This window comes from Orbicella faveolata, unplaced genomic scaffold (genome assembly GCF_042242905.1).
Source record: "Orbicella faveolata isolate gen_17 unplaced genomic scaffold, um_ofav_v1 contig_2, whole genome shotgun sequence".
In the NCBI taxonomy this organism is placed as follows: domain Eukaryota; kingdom Metazoa; phylum Cnidaria; class Anthozoa; order Scleractinia; family Merulinidae; genus Orbicella; species Orbicella faveolata.
Window position 1 is genome coordinate 20,950,001 of NW_028301547.1, and position 25,318 is coordinate 20,975,318.

The window sequence follows — 25,318 nt, forward strand, 5'->3', positions numbered from 1 at the left end:
AGTAACAAAAAAGTGTCTCCTAAAATATATCGTGGAATCTTCCGCCATTCCAACGCAACTCGACGTCTTCAGTAATAAGTTCTTTACAGATGCCTACTCCAAATAAGCACTTAGTCATCAATTCAGAAGGTGAGTTGCTTTTGTCCTCATTTTCTTTACTATCCTCCCACTAACAGGACACAACAAAACATACAATTTCGCCCAGTGGTCATTTCTTGCGTTCACAACTCGCGTTAAGACATTTTTTTGCGGACAATTGTACCGTTTACTTTTCGCCTAAAACCGTCAGTTTTCAGTGTGGGGAGAACATAAACATCGAAGAGAAGTAGCGATGTCTGAGACAGGTGAAACCTTTAATTAATTTACCCAATCAATAACGAAGAAACGGGATAAAATTTAGGATAAAAGCGTTTGAAAGTTCTAGACTCACATATGCATTTAAATGGATTTCATTTTATCTTCAATGTTTTAGACAGCTGCAGAGAACAACATGATTATATGGCAGAATTACATTTTATTCAAGGAGCTTTTGCGATTCGTAATTCTAGTCAGGATTAGCAACAATAATATTTCTCGCATTTATTTAAGTGAGATATAGTTTCAACCTGGGAATTTCCGTGTAAGGCACAGCCGATCCTAATTCACCGACCTCGACCATTCCAAGAGAAAAAGAATACTATCTTTACTAACAGGTGAAAATTAAAGTTTGATGGTGTTTTGTTACCAAGGTTACACAGGTGAAATCGTTGGACAACAATTTTACTGAAAACTGGAAGGAAAAATCAAAGCCAGGCATGTCTCCTAAACCGAGTAAATGGGAAGCGTTTGCCTCCAACACTACCCTTCACGGACTTAGCTACGTCGCCGATAAGAGTCATTCCATTTTTAGACGAGGTATCTGGTTCATATTTCTTGGCACGGCTGCAACGGCCTATGTGTATCTTGCATCCCTAAGCTTAACTAAGTTCTTCTCAAGGCCAATAAAAACAGTAATTTCTCAAGAAACTCCCTCGGAAGGCTTAAAGTTCCCTGCCGTGACAATATGTAACTTAAACAGGTTCATGAGATCTAAGATAGATACAGCGGACGAGGACGAAAACTATATAAAAATGGGATTGAACATCAGTGGATGCAGTGACATACTTAAAGTTCGTGGAAATCTCACTTGTGGCCAAGCATTCTTATGTGCTTATTCGCCGTATGGAACAGCCCTGGTTAAAGGCTGTAATGGAACAATGCGGCAAAAAATAATTAATGTTATAAACCGTTCTTCACATCGTCTGTTTAACGAGGAAGAATTTCTCACAAAATATGGCCATGACATAGCAAGCATGAGCTCGTCTTTTCTTTTTTGCTTTTTCATGCAAACCAAAAGATGCTCTGATAGAGATTTCGTTCCAACACTTACAGAATATGGCATTTGTTTCACCTTTAACTCTGGTCAGAATGGTTTCTCTCGCAGTGCAAAATATGAAGGTCCTGACTTTGGGCTCAGCATTTTTCTCGATGTTCAAACGAACGAGAGTACACTTAGCCAGTTTTCGAGTGGACTGAAAGTGATTGTGCACGATCAAGACACCTTTGTCAACCAATATAATGGATTTAACATCGTTCCTGGTACTCACGCGTCGGTCGGAGTCAAATTAAGAAAGGTAAGTTGTTTTAAGAGTGTGTCCATGAGAAAACCAGGCAGGAGGTGATACATTTCAAATCACCGATTTCGCTCAAACTTGACGCAAAGTTTGGGTTTGGTGAGTAAATGATCATGGCCAAAAATTAGGTCAAAATACTTTATTCCCTTCAAGTTAGAGGGACCCCCTCCAAAAATGGCCGCTTGTCACTAATTTATGCATATTTAATTAGCTGTCTTTGATTTAGTAATTCTACAACAAGAAAGGCCATGTGAAAATGAAATCCACTGGATCATGTTCTACTATTATCAGTCTCAAAGCAAAGCTATTCATTTGAACTAGACAATTTGATTTCTCTCCGGGACTCCATCTTAAGTAACGTGCATATTACGTAGTGTTGTGAATAGCCTTTAATTGATGGCAAATATCTGCACTGGGCAACAGCAAATACATATTATTCTAACATGAATAGTGAGAGCAATCACTAAAGTTCTCAAAACAGCCATAAAATGTTTGGGGACTTCAACATTTTTTCTGTGCTGGCACACTGTTTACAAAGGACATTAGGATTTTTGGCCATTTCATGAACATTCACTACAACACAAAAGCCACTTTTCTGTCTTAACCTAACCCGAAATCAACCCAAAATATCTACCTAAGTATTTTCCTATCAATTTCCAGTATAAAATCGGTGAAAAGAAGCACTTGAGACATTTCTTTCATATATTTTCAGAGCTACATTTTGTGGCACGATATCGATAAAACGTGGCAGAGGAAGATTCAACGCATAAGTTCCCTGAACTTATGTTTTCAGGCGTAAAATAGAATGGAAACAAGAAATAACTAGTACATACATGTCACTTAGACGCAATTTTTCGCTCTCGTTGATTCTTGGATTGCGAAATGTCCAGTTTTGTGTCATACCGCGTTTTATCGATAGCGTGCCACAAAATGTAGCTCTGAAAATATATGAAAGAAATGTCTCAAGTGCTTCTTTTCACCGATTTTATACTGGAAATTGATAGGAAAGTACTTAGGTAGGTAGTTTGTGTTGATTTCGAATTAGGTTAAGACAGAAAAGTGGCTTTTGTGTTTTAGTGGATGTTCATGAAATGGCCAAAAATCCTAATGTCCTTTGTAAACAGTGTGTAGCTGTTTTGAGAACTTTAGTGATTGCTCTCACTATCCATGTTAGAATAATATGTATTTGCTGTTGCCCAGTGCAGATATTTGCCATCAATTAAAGGCTTTTCACAACACTACGTAATATGCACGTTACTTAAGATGGAGTCCCGGAGAGAAATCAAATTGTCTAGTTCAAATGAATAGCTTTGCTTTGAGACTGATAATAGTAGAACATGATCCAGTGGATTTCATTTTCACATGGCCTTTCTTGTTGTAGAAATACTAAATCAAAGACAGCTAATTAAATATGCATAAATTAGTGACAAGCGGCCATTTTTGGAGGGGGTCCCTCTAACTTGAAGGGAATAAAATATTTTGACCTAATTTTTTGCCATGTTCATTTACTCACAAAATTTTGAGCGAAGTCGGTGATTTGAGTTGTATCACCTCCTGCCTGGTTGTGCCTGGTTTTCTCATGGATACACTCTCTTAAGGCAGTAAAATATACCTCTGCCGGGAAAGTCAGTTTTTATTATTGCGTTCAGTACGTAAACATTTCAATCACACAAGCACGCGCGTCATTTTTTATCTTGATTTCAATACAGGGCAATCTAATAATCCACTTACTATTGTTTATAGTACTTCTCTTTATTTATTTATTTATTTATTTATTTATTTAGTTAGTTAGTTATTTAGTTATTTATTTATTTAGTTAGTTATTTAGTTATTTATTTATTTATTTAGTTAGTTATTTGAACATTTTAGCCATATTTTGTTTGCTCTCTTCTGCTTTTTTGATTCTCTTTGCACGTGATGCGGACCTGGTGTACGAAAGCGAATTTATAGTGGGTCACAGTGGCGATCTTGGCTCAAGCCCTAGCCAGGGACATTGTGCTGTGTTCTTGAGCAAGACACGTTACTCTTACAGTGCCTCTCTCCACCCAATTTTATAAATGGGTACCGGCGAAGTTGCTGGGGGGTAACCAGCATCCCATCCGGGAAGGAGTAGAAATACTCCTAGTCGCTTCATGCTTCTGAAACCGGGGTAAGCACCGGTCTGATGGGTCACTTGATTCGTATACAGACTTTGCCTCCATCATCACATTCATTTCTCCATGTGGAGTTTGGGGCCAGACTTTGCCTTGCCTGCCTGGAAACAATTACATCATATTATTCCTCTCAACTCATTTCTAGCACAATAGACTCCCAGCACCTTTCAAAACGAACTGCCGACAGGATACACTAACGGGAATTGGTTCCTACACCAAAGACGGCTGCATTTATCAATGCATCACAAATGTGACCCTAAGTCAATGTGGCTGCCGTACTACTGCATCACCAGGTTAGTTCTGATTAAGCAGTAGAGCATTTTTCCGTGTTCGATATAGCCTTTTCTAAACACGAAGGGGATTCGGAGAGTTCGAGACAGAGAATTCTCCCAGTCCCCAAGTGCTTTGGATGAAGCTGTATAAACACGGAAAAGTACTCTATTGCTTTTATAAAACATTTCTCAAGAATTCGGGGGAATCTAAAACATCACAACCGTATTTACATAATCTCATCTAAACACACCTATCGACCAATGAGAGCACCCCTAGTATCTCAGCTATTTTATACAGGTCCAAACAAGATGATGTTGGAGTGTCATATATGTAAAAACATGAGGTATAATAATGCTTAGACCGTTAGTGATTGACCGCTCTTCAGCCCTGCTGTAATGTTATCGGCGACTAAAGGTGTAAATTTTTCACCAAAAAGAAAAGTCATTATTAGTAGTGGGCTTTCTTTTACCCTAACCTAATGCAAATATTGTTTCTAGAGCGGTTTTCAATTGAGTGTCGCAAAACCAAAGCCAAAGTAATCACTCTAGCCAATCATAAAGGACATAGACAATACAATGAACCAATCAAAACTCGAAGTAATGACATGTAGCTGACGCGAAGCGTGGGAAAACGAGTGCGAGTGAGTCACGAGTGGTTCTGGTTTTATTTAATTCTGATTGGATGAAAAAGTGGCGCCAGTTTTTTAAGCCAATCGTCCAGTAAATGTAGCAAATGCCAAACCAATTACTTTTCGCCTCAATTAAAAACCGCTCTATTATCGAATTGCGACCCGTTAAACAGTATAAACTTTAAACGCCTGCAGTCGGTAGTAGGCAAAAAACTTCCTGGGGACCTCTTCTGGTCACCAAGCCATCATTGGCCTCAAACTAGGCCTCCTGAATCGTTAACGGAGAGCTTTCGAGTGCATTGAGCACCGCAGTAATAGACCAGTTCCGAGTTACCTTGGGCCTCTGTTTCAAAACCAGGCTTCGTCCAAAACCTTTCATATGAAAATGAGTTTGATTTGCATGAAAATGAACCTGTAGGCTGAACTCATTTTCATATGAATAGTTTCGCACGAAGACTCGTTTTGACAGAGGCAAAAGACAACTCGGAAATGGCCTATTGATTACATTGACCTCGTTCCAGTCTTTTGTAAGTGATAGGCTATGATTTTGCATTTCCTATCATTTAAAACTAATATCGTTAACGGGAAAGGGGGATTTAGATATCAAATTTTATCACAATATGTTTAAAATCAAACCTACTCTTTATTGTTTTTTTTTTCAGGTCCAGAGGGGGTACCTGTGTGTTCTATGCGAGACAACGAATGTGTTCAGAATTCCCGAAGTACGTAAGATAAATTAAAATTAGTAGTGATACTGGCAACGCAAAGTCACATGTACATCCACAGTCGGACAAGTTAAAAACTGTCAAAAAAAATCACTCCTTATCTGTTCTCGTTTAATCTTGTCAGTTTTATTTGGGCTCTGATTTAGGGGCAAAATGAGCTGACATTATGTTCCAAAACAGACAGACTTACAAAAAGTTTAAAAAAAGCTGCTACAGAGGAAACAAAGGTTAGAATTTAGTCCGAGAACATGTTCATGTATGCTACATGTTAACATTCTTAATCTGCACCGACATCAGCACGACGTCAAAACATATTGCCTAAATACGGTACCCAAAGAGGTACCCAAAGGGTCATGTGTGGGATACGTGGATCCAGAATGCAACGCGACCTTTGCAACTCATGTGCATTAACGGACACGAGCCGATGACAATAGTGTGGGATACCACAGGTATCCCGCACAAAAATAATTGAAAATTAAAAGAGCTCAGCCATGTACAAAAGTACATTTAAACATCAAGGAATTGGCTTGTAAATAGTAGTTTACTAAGAAAGAAAATCATTAATGAGATAATTAATAGTAAACCGTAAAGAAACAAGGATAGGCAAGGATGGACAAGATTAACACGGATTACAAACAACGAACTTAAAAAATCCTAGCTAATCTTTCAAAATGCTCAATGCAAATCGTGACGTCACTCATTTAACGAAGTAAACTCTTTCAGTCCAAACATACCTTTCCTTTATTTCATTACGAATGGTTATTTATTTTCAAATGTGCTTTAATGGAGACGATTCTTTTATTTTTAACTTTTTAGGTCAAGTCAACTTAACAGAGTGTTCCTGCAGCAACGCGTGCTCAGAACTGGAATATGAGTCACGTGTTTCCTATTCCAAATTCCCGGATGACTCAATAATTAACATTGTGCATCATTTGTTTAAGAATAAACATAGTTCTGATTACATGAGGTACGTTATTTCCAGGAAAAAAAAACCTTTAAGGGCTCTCTTAATGTTAATACAAACAATATCGTACATGTAAATACTCTTTTTCTTTGGCCATCGTCGCTCAACAAGAAATAACACACAAACTGCGGCGATAAACATGACAATAAAACGCATTGTTGGAAAAGATAAATAGATTTGTATCATTTAACTTGACGTTTCGTATGTTTTGACATAAATCCTCAGACGCGACCGTTTAGAATAGAAGTAACAACTAAAATTTAAATTTAAGACAGTGGCGGATCCAGACCAGGCGGGTTGTTTTGCTTGCACTGCCGGCTTTTCTTCCTTCTGCGATTTTTTTTTTTTTTTAATCCAAAATAATGGGGCGGAGGCGCCAGGGGTCCCGGACCCCTGCCCTAGATCCGCCACTGTAATATAAGTAGCTAATTAACAGCAACAATGACCGAAGCTGAGAAAAATTGCATATTAAAAGATACAAACTGATAAAGATAAAGCTTTTCTCTGCTAACATTATCATTTAGGGTAGGTTTCAATTCCCTAATTAGTAGAGTCGCCTTTATCTTGCAATGTGTTTCTGATCGACCTCTTGCTAATATCTCAAAATGGTCCCACTTTAAGTTGTGAGGCCCTGTTGGGGGGCGGGGGGGGGGGGGGGGGGGGTACCCATGTCCCCTGTCTGAAATTCGCCACCAGCCATGTCGGCATTTCGCAAGATTCTTATGTCGCCTGTCGGAATTTCGTCTCAGAGGAATTGTGTCAGGAAATTTGACCTTTTTTCGATTAAAACGAAGCTACATGTATAACACATCGTAATACCTTTGTTTGTTAAAAAAAAAAAACCGACACAGTGCTCTCAAGTCTCACGCATGAGGCTCACGCAAACGAATTCAATCTTGCGCTCTCACGCTGAAACGATTATTTCTCACGCATTGAAGGTTCCTTGCTGTTTTAGTCAAGTACATATATAATTAAGTATCTCTTTGGATATAATTTACTCCTTGCATGCTTTGTACTTGCTTCGACCACTTTTCAGCAGTAGGAATTCTTATGCAGAGCCAGCATTTCTCCAGTCACTGGGTTTAATGGTTACTTAATGGTTACTTTTAAAGCATCATATTTCGACTCAGAATGAAGGAAAAGACTTCTTAGCTACTTCAATTTTTCAAAATCTTCTAAGGGGCTGGGAGCATGCTTTCTAAGGGCTTGGGCATGCTTTCGAGCGCTGAGGTTGCTAACCTCCTAGGGGATGTGGGGACATGCTCCCCCAGGAACTTTTAAAATTAGACGCTTGGAATTGCTATTTTCAGCCATTTTCAAGTCAATACTTGGACCTAATGTACAATCGAACCTATGACTATTTTTACCATGTTTATGTTTAACAACCGTTCTTTAACTCAAAATCTCAACGGCCTCAATCAGATAATCTCTCCTATCTATATTCTTCCTTTGAATTTGGCGTAACCCTCATCATCTGCTGAAGACGAGAAGACCTTGGCAACTTTCCCCTGTCTCTCTTTTCCTTCCATAATGCCATTTGTTGATAATACAGCTTCATATTCTTTCACTGGTGACCCACTAATAAAAATATGAAGCAGACGGTCGATGATCTCTTTCCTTTTTCCTTAAGCGTGTTTTTAGGCGTTTTAGGGCACTGCTCTCTCAGCTGAGAGTGAGAAAAAATGCTCAGCAATGACGGACTCGATTTATTGGACGTGGACGTTTTAGCATATATAAGAAACCCTGGGTTTCACGACCCGTTGACATTGCACGTGAGAGAGGAAAACACATTTCAAACTCTGGAAATGCGTCTTCACTTCGACTCAAACGTTTAAAACAATCAATGCATTCTCAGTTCCGAAATTCGTTGTCGGTCTTTCTTGCCATTGGTGTCTCTTTCTCTATTTCGCTGGAGTAGTCTGTCGTTCGTCGCCAATTCATAGCTCTCATGTCGCCTTTTCAAGACCATGTCGCTTGTCGGAATTTACCCCTAACAGGGTCTCAGTTGTGACCAGTTGACGTGACGTGATCTGCGATAGTAGATGCATGACAGCTACTCGTGATCGCTTTAAAATGTTCAGTTTTTCTGTCATGCAGTCTACATGGATTAGATAAACAAGGATGCAAACACGTTAGCCCAATCCGTCTATTCATTGTTCACTCGTTCATTCGCTCGTTCCTTCAAGTTCGTTCGTTCAAACATTCTTTTTTCATTAGAATAGTAAAGTTATGGAATAATTTAGCATGAGACTTAGTGGAAGCTGATAGCTTCCAGCTATTCCGATCCAAGCTCAAATTGTATCTGAATGTTTAATTAAGGATCCTTGTTTTTATATATTTTCTGTTTTTCTCGTATTATTTTAGGGAGTTTTTACATAGGGTTTACCTCATAACTTCCTTTTCGAGACGCCTTTTCTTTTTTATCTTGTTTTTTTATATGTATACTTTTGTAACTTTGCGTCTTGAATAAAGAATGTATGTATGTCGAGCTGGAACAACTGCGAAGCCCGATCACGAGCAAAACAGACGCAAATAGAGAGGAAGTTAGGGGAGAATTTTCTCCTTCATAAAGCATTTTTTTCCCGCGTTATCGCGCTTTCGTGCTTTGCCAATGCATGACCTATTGGTTGAGTGACTAACTGTTTCTTGTTTATATATTTTTGCTATACTCCTCACAGAGCGAACTACGTCTTTCTCCAATTGGGGTTTCAACACTTAGCCTATGAAAGGCGTGAGGATGTTCCCAGTTATGGTTTAGAGAGCCTCTTTGGTAAGTCAGAAAGAGACTTAAATAACAGATAGCCACGACAACATTTAAACACGGTTTAGGCCCGTCCACACTAATGCGTTTCCAGATCGACGCGTTATCAATGGTAGCTGATGTTTTTTTTTTTTTTTCAAACCGAAAGCGCTAAAACGGTCGAAAACGTTAAGACGCTTTGGGAATTAAAACACTGCAAATGTCCTTTGCACGTGCAGCATGACGCCAGTTTTATCGAAATCCTCCAGTTTTGCCGACAAAACTAACACGACAGGACTTCAATGATGTACACGTTTTGGATGAAAACGATGAGCAAGTTTTATCGTATTAATGTGGACGGTAGGTGAATCCGCCTCAAGAAGTATAGTAAGAGAACTGAATGACACGTACATAGCTATGTCAGTATTTGGGGTAAAATAACTACGCAGCAATCACGATTTAAGAAATTCATTCAACAGGTGAGTTCGGTGGCAATATGGGCTTGTTTCTTGGATGCAGTATACTGACGCTCTGCGAGTTCATGGACTTTCTGTGGGAAGTTCTGATTTCCCGGATCAGGAAAAACTCCGTAGAATTAAACGCGAGCCCCGAAAGTAACTCTTAAACAAAAAAACAACAACAATAACAAAAAACATTTGAACATCTTAAACATTTCAAACCAAGGGGCCACACTCCTCAAGAAGCAGAAGCCTGTGACATTATGTTCTGTTACAGCTACAAACAAAGAAAACGTCAAGAAATGAGACTTGTTTGTGAGCTGGGCACTAGTCAGCCATGCGGACTGAATTTCGATTACAGACATCTTTACTAGGTCGTCGCACGTTCTTTGCGGGCGCACCTCTTTCCAACGTAAATGAACTTGACTTTTCCACAGAAGAAGGGCTAAGCTCGAAGCGTTTGGAACTATTTAAACATTATGACACTTAGTACTCGGATGTGAGAAGTTTAGATTTCTTTTCTTGCTTATAAGTACAACTGCCACGCAGTACACGGCAGTTTTTTCTGTTAATCAATTACTGTTAAACATTAATCAGTCGTGTTGACAACAAAAAACTCAGTATTGGCGAGTTTGCATCATCCCACTTAAAAGTTCCAGTGGGGAGAATTTTTCTAGTGTTCAAGAAAGTTTCCGTTCGATGATTTAGTGGGTTCCTTAGAACGTGAGCTGGGCGTTTCGGGCTTGGCTCTTTTTCAAATACTGAAGACAGGCTAAGCCTCAAATCGTGTAGTTTACCCTAACTATTCGACACTTTCAAGAGCTTTTTCAGACTTAAATTTAGTTCATCGCCATTGTGCCAGACATTATATAACTATTTAACTCATTTTTACTGTTTCTTGGCATGCTCCTGTTAATTTTTTGTGCGTATCCTTACTGCGAAAACGATGTCACGCGTCGAGCGCACACACTAACTAAATAATATTTAGGACCTTACGCAGATACGACGGCGACGGCAAGGACCACGCCTACTAGAAAATCTATTTATATTTAAGTTCAGAATTTTGCAGTTATTTAGATCTATTCAGTGTGCTTGTCAGTGTAAAAACTTGCCCTTGTTGAATATGCTAAGAATGCATTCAGTTCTAATTAGAAATACAAACAATATTTTGGACCTCTTCTTTGGAACAAATTAGACAAAACTGATAGAGGGAAGCCTAATGTTAAGAGTTTTAAAAACAGTATTAAGAGTAAAGTCGACCTATCACACTTAATAGATAATTGTAAGGACTGTGATATATGCTGCTAGGCTGTTTTAAATTTTACATTTTAAATATATAAGTTCATATATTTCATTTATTTATTTATTTACTTTATATATTATTCATTAAATTGCAAATAATATTAACTTAAGCTAAGGTATACGTTATAGTGTAAATAGTGTGCCCAATTAGTTTTTTTTTTTTGTTTAAAGCTAAATACTTATGACACTTAAATAAAGTCTTTCATTCACTCATTCATACAAAAAAAAAAAAACGATAGCCGTAATGGTTTACATTACGTTCTCCAGAAAACACTGAAGTTGGTCATTTCACGTTGTTGATTTGCAAAAGATGGCTACGAAATCTACAAAGGTGCATACTGATCTGCTCATTACGCCTTTCTTTTGGCGACGTTCCCGTCAACTTTGTCATCGTGTTTCGCGTAAGGTCCCCAATATAATTGGATCACAACTTTTGGAATTATAAACACAACAAACATAATTTTATAAAATCTGACAAGATAGTCTGTCTCCGTTGGCTTATCTTAATGTTTTTACTAAAATTCCTGAAGAACATGCTAGGTTTCTTGTGGCCTTTTTCTCAGAACCAGGCTCAGCCTTCAATCGCCTTTAAGCCAGGCTAGCGTGAGTGTAATATAATGTTTAATAAATATTTAGTATAAACAAACCGAGTAAGTTTATGCTTTAAGTAGGTGAGTAATTCAACACTTAGCCAAAACAAGTTTTAAGCAGAATAACAGCTAGATTAAACGAATTAGATTTGGGAAAATGTTTGCTACGCGAACGCCGCCTAATTATCATAGAAAATCGTACTGATTGCAAGTGCTACTAAGGATTTACACTACTCGTGATATTTGAAAATTCTTTCAAAATTGTACGATCATGTAGGCGAGCGCAATTTGAAAGAATTTTCAAATATGCAAATGTTTAATTAGCCGACCTTTCATATGATTACATAATTGTATGAAGTGCAACTAGCGATTTCGTTCTTCGATTTCGTTTTTCATGTTCTTACAACGACTGTGGCAACAGCTCAACTGAAAACAGTTTTAATTGTTTTGAACAGATTCTGCACCTGACATGGCGGGCCACTCGATCAAGCTTTTAGCTAAATAAGCTATTTCAAGGATAATGCAAATATCTGATACAGTGTAATTTGCTAATGATCATAGTTTGCATAAAAAAGCAACGTTAAAATGATGCAGCGTATTTGATCAAAATCATCCCGATAATGCGTTAATTGAATGGCCACGGAGTAATCAATACTGTAAATTGAATCAGCTTAGTAATCTGCACATAATAAATAACATTTGCTAAAATACGAAATATAATTCTGATTCAAAAGTTGCATTTGTTACGGCAAAGTGTACATTATCGAAGTTTGACTGTTTGGTTTTTGACATGCTTTTTGACATGCTTTTCATTAAGGAATTGAGCCCTGTGTTAAATACGCAGAAAGACTCAATTCGTGCCAAACTTTTTACGTGACTCTGCGTGCAAATATTTTTATCATATATATTTTAGTACTTTTTAGAATTTTTTATCAATATTTTTATCATTGTTTTCTTTGCATTCCTGTCTCTTATGAATTCTTAGTTTATATTTAAATTTGTACCCGTTTTATTGACTCAGTTGATCGAAGTTTGACTGCTTGGTTTTTAAAATACTTTTCATCAAGGAATTGAGCCCTTTAAAAAACACAGAAAGACTCAATTCGTGCCAAACTTTTTACGTGACTCTTTGCGGGCAAATATTTTTTATCATATATGTTTTAGCACTTTTTAGATTTTTTTATCAATTTTTTATCATTGTTTTCTTTGTATTCGTGTCTCTTAGGAATTCTCAGTTTATATTTAAATTTGTTCCCACTTTATTCACTCAGTTGACTTTATAATGATGTTAAGCGAATGTCGAAACGTCGTCGTTTTTTTAACCAAAATGGTTCTAAGTTTTTCCTTATTATCGCAATGTTTTATAGTTAAACTAAATTGTACTTTAGTTAATGAAAATATGATAGAACTGTCGCACTCGTGTACCCGGTTGGTACATTCATTACTCGAAAATTTTCTACTTTGAAATTTTCCATAATTGAGCTTTCGTTTTTATAATTGATCGGTGTCTTGTTTGGTGGTTGATTGAAATTGTGTACTATTATCATTCATGTCTATGCCGCGGAATTCCAGAATGTCTGGGTTATGTAATCCTGTTTGTTAAATGTTTGTTACGTAATAAAGTGATGAATTACCACGTGCAATATCTCCTCTTTTTTTTGATCCGTCTTCTAAGATTCAAAACATTTGGAAAGAGATGCGCAAGCTGGTAAGTATGGAGGGATGTTCTATCCACCCTCCTCCCCTTCGGTGACGTCGTGATACACATTCAGTGCTTTCGCATCCAGCCGCTCACTGCCTTAGGCCACAATCTTTTCCCATAACTTAACCACGCCAGACAATGAGCGGCACAATTAATGAATGAAAATAGTTCCAAAAGCCACACGTTGCGCAGCTGAATCAGTGCTATTCTCTAATATAGGCTCAGTGGCAAACAAAGGCTGTTTAGACCACCAACTGGAGAATCAAACCACTCTCAAACGTGTTTGTGTTCCAAATGGTTTTAAGTATTAAAATTGAAAAAGTTTCTTTTAAAAGTATCGATTCTTGACAGTCACAATTAAATGTCTGCTAAAATATATCGTGCAGTTTTCTGCCATTACAACGCAACTCATGGTCTTGATAAGTTCTTTACAGATGCCCCCTTCAAATAAGTCAAGTTTGTCAATTCAAAGGTGTGTTTATTTATTGCGGACAATGATACCGTACACTTTCTTCCTACAACGGACAGTTCTCAGTGACGGGAAAAATATATTAATGGTTTAATGGTTGATTAAAACGGTTCCAAAGCCACACGTTGCGCAACTGAATAAATACCGTACTCTATACTCAGTGGCAAGCAATTAACAAATAAAGAAGCCTCGACTGTGCTCTGTTCTGTTGTAAAGCCCGCAGGAAGCGGTAGAGCACGAAAGCAGTGTAGGGGAAAACACGAGACGTAGTCGAGTGTTTTTCCCTACTTCTTGAGTGCTCTACAGCTTCCTAAGTGCTTTAAAACAGAACAGACCACAGTCGAGGCTTCTTTATTTGTTTTATGATAAAGAATCCGATAATTTTCCCACGCATTTGGCTGAATTTTCAAACCAAACAAGCCGAGAAGCGAGAACAAGCCGGCCAATGTTCGAAAAAATAAAAAATCCTTCATTGTCGTTTTTATATACAGCATATCAATCTCGCGGAGCTCGCTATTTATTGGTTAACGATAAACCCAAAACCGCCGCCCAAGTATTCACTCATCCATTTCGTCACACAAAATATTGCGTAAAAGTGTTTTCATGTTTCTCCCCAGTTCCGACATTTACATTCAATATTTCTGAGTGAAATACTGCTTGAAAAACGCCACAAAACTGGCAATAAAAGCCAAATGACGACATAGGAGATGCACACGATGTCGAAAATGGCGTTTTCACCGTGTAACGTGCTAAAATTTTATAACGAAACAGTTCAGCCGTTTGGAGAGTAATCGCAAATTCTTTCCAAACTGGTTAATTAAACATTTAACTGTTTTCCATCTCCTCTACTCGCCAAAGCGCGGCAATAATTAGGCATTACAATAGTTTGCGATCGTGCGAGCAATTAAGAGAAACGTTGCGCATTTTCCCTCAGGAACAGAAAATTCCTTAACAATTGATTAAATGATAGAGTAACAGTGCGCTTGCTGACTATGTTTTCCTATTTAACAATAAAGCACTCATAAATAGGCGGAAACCGTGTATATTCCCCTTTGTTTTCAGTTGTCAGTACTTGAACCCAACCTTGCGAGTAGGAGAGTGAAGAGTCAAATGAGTCCGAGTCAATGTTTCCATCACCTTATTCAGAACAAGCGTAACATGCTTTATTCAGGCTAACCTGAGCGATATTTGAGCTAACTGGAGTCGAGTTGCCCCAAGCAAGAAACTCGTGGGACCGTGAAAACCACGCAGGATACAAGATGTGGCTTTCAGGATTAATCGAACGCCTGAATTCAACTTTCCATCCGCGTTTACCAGGTAAAATTAAAAACCACGAATAATATCATTACCATCGCTGCAGTTTAAGCTAGGTTTCAAGCCAGGCATTGTATTCATAGCAATATACGTGAACAATTCGAGTTGCGAGCACGTGCACCAACAGTAGGGCCACCAAATTCATTAATCCAAGACTCCAAAAGTTTTAGGTTATGATTATCACAACCTTTCTCAAGTCCTATGTACCCGTAACATGCGTTTTTAGTGAACTCAGAGAGAAAACACAACTGCTAAGGTTGTAAAACGTCTTGCGTGACAAGAGTGACAGTTGCGGTGTGTGCTGTTCGAATTATTTATAATTTAGGGGCCCATTTACCTTTTGAGGAGAGGGGGGGGGGGGGAGTGGGTGATTTCTGGGCAGCAAGAAATTTTTTCCTAGAATTCTGGTGGGCAGGATATTTCTTCCCCTTCTCAATGCTCAGTGCTCCACGACATCATGGCATTATTGAACAGACCTGTAAACTAAAAAAGAGAACTCTTGATGAGAATGGTAAATAAACGTGTTTTGTTTCGTGTTGTTGTTGTTGAAGGTGATTTAACAATGCCATGGCATCTTATCCACAGAATCACGGGCGTGCCACCTAGTGTTTCTGTTGCATTGTTAAAAAGCACTTAGAAGTTCTAGACACCATGGCATTATCAAAGACCCACAAGTTCAGACTGAAAAAATAAGCCCTTTTATTAGAATGAAGGTGATTTCATAATGCCATGGCGTCTAACTCACAGAGTCACGGGCGTGCCACCTAGTGCTTCTGTTGCATTATCAAAAAGCACTTAAGAGTTCTAGACACCATGGCATTATCAAAGACCCACAAGTTCAGACTGAAAAAATCAACCCTTTATTAGAATCAAGGTGATTTCATAATGCCATGGCGTCTAACTCACAGAGTCACGGGCGTGCCACCTAGTGTTTCTGTTGCATTATCAAAAAGCACTTAGGAGTTCTAGACACCGTGGCATTATCAAAGACCCACAAGTTCAGACTGAAAAAATCAACCCTTTTTTAGAATGAAGGTGATTTCATAATGCCATGGCGTCTAACTCACAGAGTCACGGGCATGCCACCTAGTGTTTCTGTTGCATTATCTAAAAGCACTTAGGAGTTCTAGACACCATGGCATTAAAAAATCCTCCTCACTCAAACCAAATAAATTTCTCCCAGCCCATCGTTGATCATAAGTTTGTCTGTTACCCGCAGTGTGCAATGTCGAATGCTTGACCTACAGGATTTTTATTTTATTTTTTAATCTTTTTTTCTGCGGGGGCTCCTAAAAAAACCTTCTCTGTCTTGTCTTCTTGTCACTGAACCTTCTCTGTTTTGTCTTCTTGTCACTTAACCTTTTCTGTTTTGTCTTCCTTGAACTGACGTTCAGTACCAGAACTTCCTGGAAAAAAAATGAAAAAATAATATATTATAATTTTTTTGGCCTTACAGTGATTTAAACTTTCAATGCATGTTGAGAAGTGGTAAAAATTACTGTGACTACAAAACAGGTAAATTTCATGATGGCAATTTGAATTGAAGTGACAGATCTGATTGTCTTACAAACATTTTTTAAACTAGTTTACAAAAATCAGGAAAGGTATGTTTTTTTTTTCTCCATGAGCTCCCACTCCCATAGCAAAATTAAGTAACACCCCAAAACAAGCCATTTTTAAAATTGCCTTTAGTCTCTAAGGCAAGGCTCTCTCAAGATGAAAATACACTTTCGATAAATGGTTAATAATATGTAATACTGTGTAACTGACCTGAACAAGAGGCAAAAGAAATGTTGTTTCTACCAGGAGCTGTTTGCTGTCCAGGTCTCAATTTTACCAAGATCTGGTCTGCTTTGAAGTTCTCTGGGCCATACTTTGATAGTTCATCATTACACTCTTGCAGAGAACCAATTTTGTAGGCCAGAAGACCAACGCTTTTCAAAATCTGCTCAGTATTGTGCATCTCACAATGCAAAGTACAAACACACAGAGAAGACAAATCCTCATCAAGTAGGCATGTCAGGTCATCTCTCAATCTTTAAAGCTAAAAACAGGTAAAAGGATCACTGCCATACATGTAGATCAATCAAAAGCAATTAATCTACGCCCCCCCCCCCCCCCCAAAAAAAAAAAAAAAAAAAAAAACAGGAAAGAGGGAAAGCAAAAGTAAAACCTACTGGTCTTTTAATCGTATCGTGAAACGAAGCAGACAAAGAAAATATAACACTTGCAGGGCCAGGTTCTCATAATTCTGTGGGTTGAATTTATTGATGGTTCTCATCCTAATTGCCACAAGGGTTACTCTGGTTTAAATCCCTCTCTCCACAAAAATGTGCATTACTAAAACCACAAATAAATCTTTACAGTGAATAAGAGAACTAATCTGTGGATTTCCACCACAAATCATATTGTATCTTTTTATTTTAATAGTTACCTGCCGATGTTTGCTTTCACTTGAAGGAAATGCTCAAGACAAACCTCATGCCTTCCTAAATCACAATCACAAGCCTAGGAAATAACGTAAACATTGTTAATAGCATTAACCAGAATTGCACAGAGCTGTCATTACCTTTGATGCAGTAAGGCTACACAAAAAAAGGAAGTGGCCAAATACTCAAGATAGCATTCATTGGCTGTTGCCTGCTAGTCATTTTCATACTTTGAAAAGCCAGCAATCTTCATTGCAGTAGTCAGTCATAATAGCTGGTTGTCAGCTACCTATCATGGTAGCTGCATGGAAATGCTAATGTATCTAGTCACAGTAGTGACTACTCAGGGTCTGGGTTTTAGTCAGAATTAAAAGGTGGACATATTGAATGCATGCTTAACTCAACCATACAGTTTTAAGAGATTAGGTGCATTGTCTAGAAATTTCCTCACAAATTGGGATGCACAGACATCCCTGAGGCTAAAAGCATGATCTACATGTAGTCATCACCTGAGTTGTTGCGTAATAAATGCCAAAAGCATGCTCAAAAGATTTATTGCTTTGGGATTTCCACTTGCCAACGATCAGTTTTGCATATTTATTAAACAATAATATTATATTGCCTGTTTTATAAATGGTAAATTAACCTTACCCTTAATGCCATACAAAAAATGCAAAACTCAACAGCTAGCCCTTGCCCTCCAAGGATGAAGTCTTCATCCTCCAGTCTTGCTAGTATTGGCAGCAAACCCTTGCAGTCTAGAGTTACTATAAAATAAATTAAACATTATCCTTATTTTTAAAATTTTTAAAGCTCTTTTTCCTCATAAGAATTGAAATTACAGTGTTTCCCTTAGACAGTTTGCAAAGAAACCAAAGGCTTCAAAAGTCAGAATTTAATTAGGAGACAAGGTACAAATCAGTTCCTCAAGTGCCCTGGGCTACTTACTGTTCTTCTTTTGCACTGTCTCATTAATTTCACACTATTTTTTTGTTTTTACTGTTTATATGTCCCACAAGATGGCTATAATCAACTTTTACCTTTACTGAATAGCATTGACAGAAGCAATAATATTTTCTTACGTTCACATCTATTTCACATAATCATGGACATGCCACATGCCTAACATCAATTTTGTTGTCAGTTGACCTTACACCTGTAATTGTCTTTGAATTAGCAATTGGGAGAAATTTCATTAAGACGGTCATGTTATCAACTTAAAATTATTGACATCCGACATGGTTGCAAACTACAAAATAACTAAACAATACATACCTTTGAATCACACACGATAGTGCTTGCCATCAACCCAAATCCCATTTCTTTTAGTTTCTTCAATGCGTTTGTTGAGAGTAACAAAAAGGTTTCTCAGGTCTTTCCTTGAAAATAGATATCAAAAAGGCATCAAGTTTAATTTACAATAAAAAGGGTATGCATAAGGCTTTGTAATCATTTACTGGGGATAAGTTTCGACTCAGACTTATTGGTTATCAATACAAAAACTAAAACTGTCTAAAACTCATGCTGAGATTGGACATCTAAGCTTTTCAGTTCACTAGAATGGCCTTGCAGCAGCAATTCAGATTGTTTTTGCTCTTTCAGGAAGGAATAGAATGTTTTTTCTAACTTTGTGTTTTATGTCACAATTTACCGAGATAACTCCACCAGTAGTTTATTCTAAGCTGTTTAGTCACAACAATGTTATCTGGATCGGAAACACTGTGGTAGATGTCAAAGTTTTCAACTATTATTTAGTTTACTACCGGTAATTACTGTAATGTACATTCAGGCAGAAGTCCAGAAGTTAGTATCTCTTTTGGTCATGGGTCTGTACTCTGATAGTGACAGAAATGTCACAAAATGCGATAAGAATGAAGATATATGCTGCTTGGCAGGTATTCCTTTGTTCAAATAATGTTTTTGCATCATCTGTGCATTATTAGGTATGGTTGCGTAGCCAAATGAAATCTATTTGTTAAATAGATAAGATATCAACAAATCAATGATTACCGACAAACCTCTTTTCTTCACAATTGGCTATAGCCAGAGGATAGACAGATTTGGCGCTTTGAGAAGATCGATGTTTTGTTTCAAGGGGAACAACACCAACTGTCACTTGATCCTTACCTAAAATATAAAAAAGTATTTCACATAAATAAATTCTTGAAAGAACACTGGATGCTGGCATAATAAAAGTAGTATGGCATCAACATCAACTATATATAGAGGAGGAACAATTTAATGGACATAGCATTTTTGTATTAATTTTTGTGAAACACACGGGAAATTGTAGGGGGAATAATGACATGAAAAATCATGCATGGGAAAAATGGAGAATAAATTCTGCACATTAATCAAAGGGGTAGAAAGAAAAACTATATGACACCAAAATTTTTGCTGAGAGTGGATCCCCTCCCCCTCCCCCCCATCAAAAAAAGGCCATCCCTACAATTTCGACAAAGAAAAGCAAAGGACAAAGAACAGTAAAGGCAATAAATAAGCTTACAAGGCTGAGTACAACTTACCCCTGTCCGTCCTAATTTTGTCAGGTTTGTCAAGTCTTGCCTGGCACAGTCCGAAATCCTCGACTTCAGTTTGAAGAACAAATATATGCAATCTGGGACTTTCATACATTTCATACTCTCTCTTTCATACTCTCTCGTCCCAAGCCTCTTCCGAGATAAGTTTCGAGAAAGCTACTCGAAAGGAATCGAAAACACTCCTAAAGACTTCCCGCTCGTCGTGGCCAGCTTTTCCTGAAAGAGAACAGCACTCTCCGAGTACAGTGCTTAACGATTCCCCATTCTTTTCACACACTCTTGTCGTCTCGTTCATCACATTCACCGCTGTCTCCCGTATTTTTTTTTTTTTTTTTTTTTTTGAAGGCAGGAGAAAGGTCTTCATTGGCTTTGAGTTCATTCAGGGTCCTCGGCCTCTTCACGGATTTCGGCGAGACGTCTCGTTGGAATTGGTTTTCGGGAAATGGTGCGCTTTTTGGTTTTGGCGACACGTCTTGTTGGAATTGGTTTTCAGGAAATGGCGCGCTTTTTGGTTTTGGCGGGCTCGGTGTACTCGGTGGAGCTGGCGGAAAACATGCAGACATATTACCGGTAAACGCTTTGATCGACGACACGATCATTTGGAAGTCTTCGGAATGGATAAACGACAGTTCGTCCAGCGACTTTTGGCGGAGGATTCCAAGCACCAGGCCAAAGGTTGAGGCAACGTACACCTTTTTTGTTCGTCGACCGTCGGCCGAGAACCAACTCGCGGAGGCGGGAACTCCATTGTCTCCGAGAAGATCATCAAACGCTATTTGACGGTATTCGTCAGGAAATACCCGAGCATGACCAAATGAACAAAACCTGGAAGGTTTTCCACTGCACAAAGCCGAATTTAGCGCAAACCACGACTTCTTTGGATCCAACGAAGCAGACAATACTCGCTGTAACTCCATGCTCTCCAGAAGCCACTGACAACGTTTCTGTCGATAAATCCCGCTGTATATATCCAAACGTGGTGCCAGTTTACGATAACAGTACCATATAAAGTTAAATCCAGTTATGTCCATTGTGGAGCTGGTTGTACTTCTACATATACGAGCCATATTAACGATAACAAGGTTAATATTTTTTCACCTTTACGCCAGGAGGGAGAGGTGAACACGTCAGATTTGCCTGACCCTATGATCATGGCCATTATGACGTCACCGCGAACGGAGCGCGCGCACACCCGCGCAAATGCACAAAATTTTCGAAAATGGCGTCGTCTCCTCTCGCTGATACAACTTTTTGAGGCGGATTTCTCCAATCATTCCAGCTTCAAATGGTGTTGTTGTTGGATCTTAAGGAGTAATTATCATTTTTCTTTCTTGAGAGGTAAGTAGATTTTAATTTTAACCGAAAAATCTTGCATAAAGTGTATTTAAAGTGTTACAGCTATCGCTCTCCGATGGAAATACGTGGGGTAAAATTGTCACTATTCGCCCTGTAAAATTGCCTTGTTTACGTGACCGGTACCCTGAGGAAACATGTAACTTGGTCACAGAATAGCGTATATGTATAGGAAAACATGGTAATTGAAGGTGACTTTGAAGAATCGGCAGTAAAAATGATCAGTTCATTTGAGTATGAAATATCTGCGATCTCGTTCTCGACACATATTCTGCAACAGTCCTAGCAAACAGAAATACTATCCACAATGATGGAAATGAGAACTTTCACAAGCATGAACTCGAGCTTAATTATTTGAATAAGACTTAAAGCCTGCCTACTGCACAACGGTGGTTAAAATGCAGACAGAGGATAAAATGCAGACTGTAGACTTTTTAAGAAATGGATTGCATTCCCATTTCCTTTATAGAGAGCTAAGTGCTCCGGTTAGCCTGAAATATACAGCTCAGGTTAGCCTGTGTATGGTTAGCTCGATCTCTCTATAATTGAAAATGGGAATATGACATTCTTAAAAATTCTGCAGTCTACATTTTACCCATGGTTTGCAGTCTAGTCTTGTAAGACTTTTCTTTAACCATATTACCATACAAGGTCTTCTCTCCTCTGCATAGGCCTCTTTCGTGCTGCTTTGACCATAGGCTGGTAGTGTGGAGTATATTAAATTTTCCCCTAGGGAGCTTCTGCAGAGGAGAGAGTATAAGGCCCCATTTATATGGTCTTGGGTACTAGGGACAACCCTATCAGACCCTTCTGAGGCACCTTTATCAAGTGTTTATATGAAACAAAGTTGTCTCTCCAGGATTACTTAAGTCTTTTTTCATATTCCAGTGCTCAGTTATCCTTCTTCCTTTGGCTTCCTCTCAGTCATTTGATCACTGTGGGGTTTTGTGAGTTAATTTTGATTTCTTCATACTATGAGTTGCCCCTGGTGGGCCAGTCATAGTATTTTGATGAAAAAAGGTTATCAGGCCTACCAGGGTTACCCTAGTTATGTTGCTAAGGGTGACTTGTGTTTTACTTTCTCAACAAAATGGTGAAAGTTAGCCTGTCCAGGGTAACTGGGGCAAGGGCTTTGTTGGTTACCTAAGACCAAATAAGGGGCCTTACTGTCGGCTGGAATCATGTATGCTTATGTTTCAAACTCTGGTCACCTTGAGTTCCTATTGCTAGATCTTATTACAAAATTGGCACAGTTGATCAACAATTTAGGAATTTGAAGTTTGATATATTTTCATTCCAAAACAATATTGGGGCGATGTAAAAACCAACAACTGGTGAATATTAAGAGAAGTCTTATTTGATCTTTTTAAACCTTAGGTTACCATCCTCCACTACCTTTGCAAGACCATTCAAGCAGGCCCCATTTCTGGCAATACATGCAACCACCATAGAAAGCTATTTATTTATTCATTTGTCAATGTTGTACTGTCAATTAAACATTTAAAACCCAATCTTGTGTGCTTTTTTGTTATTTGCTGAAAATGTACGCTTATCATTCTCTTGAAGCCAATAATAAACTCATCAATGCGAAAAGTAACAGGGAACCTGGGATGGATGGAGCTGGGGAGAAATCAGGCTCGGGGTTCATGTTTACAAGTACAACCTCTGTGACACTCTTCTCTAGAATATTTCTTTCTAGGTCAGTTTAAACTTAATGTAAAATCATTGTTTAAGCTATCTTTATTTTCATAAGATTTATGATGAAAACTAAAAGCATAAAGTACCGGTATAAAGAAAATAACTGATTAGCATTTCAAACTTAGAGGCAGTAAAGCTATTACAGTTTCTCAAGACAGATACTATTAGAAAACAAGGGGTTTGGTTATAATAAGAGATCACCTGATATTGATCTTTCCAGCTTTGTCATAACCTTCCTTACTGAACTCTTTGTTTTGGCAATAAGTCATTTTGGCTTAGTTTCTCCTGGATGGGTTAACTCTTATATTGCCAGTGGCTAAGCATAGGAAATGTCCCAGTTCATATTTTCTTTCCTTACTGCTTGGAACCAGATTCTGTATTTTTTAGTTCTTTCCTTATAACATCCTACACAGTTTTCTTTTACAGTCTATACAAGTTTGAGTGAACACAGTGAGATTTATATAAAAAAGTTAGAACAAAGCAGCGAGACAGGAAAATTAAATAGCTTTGCATTGCATGCGGACGCCCAAGGAAACAGATCCTGCTCCGATCTCATATTTGACGAACACTGACATGAAATAAAGCACCTTTCTGCCAAGGGGCCTCGTTCATGTTCTTCTGAATATCATCCGTTTCATCTAGGTCTCCCGTACAGTGATTCTATATCATTTTACCATCTAAAATATCCACACGTCTGCTCGGCTTGTGTCAGTTGGTTGGCCTCGAAGAAGAAAATTAAATGTTGTCGTTGACAGTTTAGCGGATAATTTAGCACAAGAAAATAATTCCTTGGTACATTATTTACTTTCCGACCCAGCACATGACTTGATAGTTCAAATGTCTTTGTAAGGGAGCATTTTCCATCATATACTTTCTCACATTTCGAGGGTTTCGAATAGAGTATTGATCAGCAGGTCCTTCACGCTATCGTCTACAAAATAATGGGTTTAAACCCACTGATCATTTTTATGCATATGTTAAATGATTCGTTCTCATCACCACTCAAACGTTTTAAACCATATGAAGATCATATTTTTGTGTTCGCGTTGTTCATTGTTGGGTTCTCCAGATATCGCCCAAGAAACGGACGCAAAGCTTCACTTTTCAGTCGCGTTTTCAATTGAGCGATCTCGAAATTTTGCGTGTTTTTGTGCCTCCTGACATCTAGTTTTTGGAAACCAAAGTATTTTTGGGCACAATATTAACAGGTTGTCTTATTCCTGTGGTCTGTTGATCGCTTTCTTTCAAATTCTTCGAGCAATCATCAGATGAAAAGCTTTTCTGGTATCATTTTTTAGCGGCCATTGAAACTTCACGGGCCGGCTCACGAGTGACGTCATAATGGCCAAGATCATCGGGCGCGCAATCGCATGGCTACGCAAGGAAAGTTGACCTCTCCCTCCTGCTTTACGCTCGCTCGTGTGTTAAAGGAGTAAACCGCATGCCAGAAAATGTGGGCTCCCGAGAAACCAAACGCTCCAGCAAGCCAATAAATATACGCTAACTTACGTTGTTCCACCAGCCGGTCGGACAGCGGGAAAATATGGTAAATGTTTCTTTATTCATGGGTCGGTCAACACACGGACGAATATACGGCCGCGAATCAGCTGCGGTCATATCGCTCAGAATAATATTTTGCTTTTTGAGGTGTGAGGAAAACTATCCTGCGATTAAACGCTTTTTTGCTAGCGAAAGCGAGACTTTCATTCGGAAAAAAGCCTGATCACAAATTAAAACCAGAGGACGATAACAAACTTTGTTGGCTCCCTTTAATTTATTCAAATAGTACCTTCTATTCACGTAAGTTAAAAACACAAGCGCTAATTCCCTATTAATTTTTCATTACGCTCTTCTTTCGCTCCCTGCGGTCTGAATGCCTGTCAATATATCTTTATTTAGTACAGACCAAAGTAGGTAACTGGTACAGTGTCCAGCAGTGAAGAGTTATCTGCCATGAAAGTTGAGAATCGAATCTCTTATTGATTCGACAAAATCTGTCAAGCGGTGACGTGTGAATGATACGTTACATTCGTTTGCCAAGGTCTCCGAAGCATCGTATTGCGCGATCCATCAACGCTTGTATTGTATTATATTGCGTAATCGGGTAACTTTTGTGTAGCCATGGCCGTCGGAAAGAACCAGTTGCTAAGGCTTGCGCGTTCTCATGGGCAAACAAAGGTTGTTTAGACCACCAACCGGAGAATCAAATGTGTTTTGAGTTGCTTTAAGAATTAAAATTGAAAAAGGTTCTTCCAAAAGTGCCGATTCTTGAAAATTACAAATAAGTGTCTGCTAAAATACATCGTGCACTTTTCTGCCATTTCAACG

At 38.4% G+C, this 25,318-nt stretch overlaps 1 protein-coding gene, 2 long non-coding RNA genes and 1 pseudogene across 4 annotated transcripts; 2 read left to right on the forward strand and 2 right to left on the reverse strand.

The window, feature by feature from the left end:
* The first annotated feature begins 760 nt into the window (after positions 1-760).
* Positions 761-10,423, forward strand: LOC149112361 (acid-sensing ion channel 1-like). The gene is made up of 6 exons (XM_089290223.1): positions 761-1,652; positions 3,951-4,098; positions 5,369-5,428; positions 6,248-6,398; positions 9,074-9,165; positions 9,615-10,423. The coding sequence occupies exons 1-6, from the start codon at positions 795-797 to the stop codon at positions 9,758-9,760; spliced, it is 1,455 nt and encodes a 484-aa protein (XP_089146349.1). The 5' UTR covers positions 761-794; the 3' UTR covers positions 9,761-10,423.
* Positions 10,424-13,644: 3,221 nt separating this feature from the next.
* Positions 13,645-17,081, reverse strand: LOC149112362 (uncharacterized). Its single transcript, XR_016207403.1, has 3 exons — positions 16,741-17,081; positions 16,270-16,376; positions 13,645-15,453 (listed from the first exon to the last, which is right to left on the reverse strand). It is a non-coding gene; the product is annotated as an uncharacterized LOC149112362 (long non-coding RNA).
* A 1,322-nt stretch (positions 17,082-18,403) lies between these two features.
* LOC149112363 (uncharacterized) lies at positions 18,404-21,059 on the reverse strand (annotated as a pseudogene). Its single transcript, XR_016207402.1, has 3 exons — positions 19,925-21,059; positions 19,418-19,526; positions 18,404-18,778 (listed from the first exon to the last, which is right to left on the reverse strand). The product of XR_016207402.1 is annotated as an uncharacterized LOC149112363 (transcript).
* Positions 21,060-21,089: 30 nt separating this feature from the next.
* Positions 21,090-22,803, forward strand: LOC149112364 (uncharacterized). Its single transcript, XR_016207404.1, has 2 exons — positions 21,090-21,277; positions 22,670-22,803. It is a non-coding gene; the product is annotated as an uncharacterized LOC149112364 (long non-coding RNA).
* Positions 22,804-25,318: the final 2,515 nt, after the last annotated feature.

Coding starts and splice junctions, on each gene's coding strand:
- LOC149112361 (XM_089290223.1), top strand. CDS start 795: ATGTCTCCTAAACCGAGTAAATGGGAAGCGTTTGCCTCCAACACTACC. Junction 1,653..3,950: donor TCGGAGTCAAATTAAGAAAG/GTAAGTTGTTTT, acceptor ACTCATTTCTAG/CACAATAGACTCCCAGCACC. Junction 9,166..9,614: donor TGGTTTAGAGAGCCTCTTTG/GTAAGTCAGAAA, acceptor TTCATTCAACAG/GTGAGTTCGGTGGCAATATG.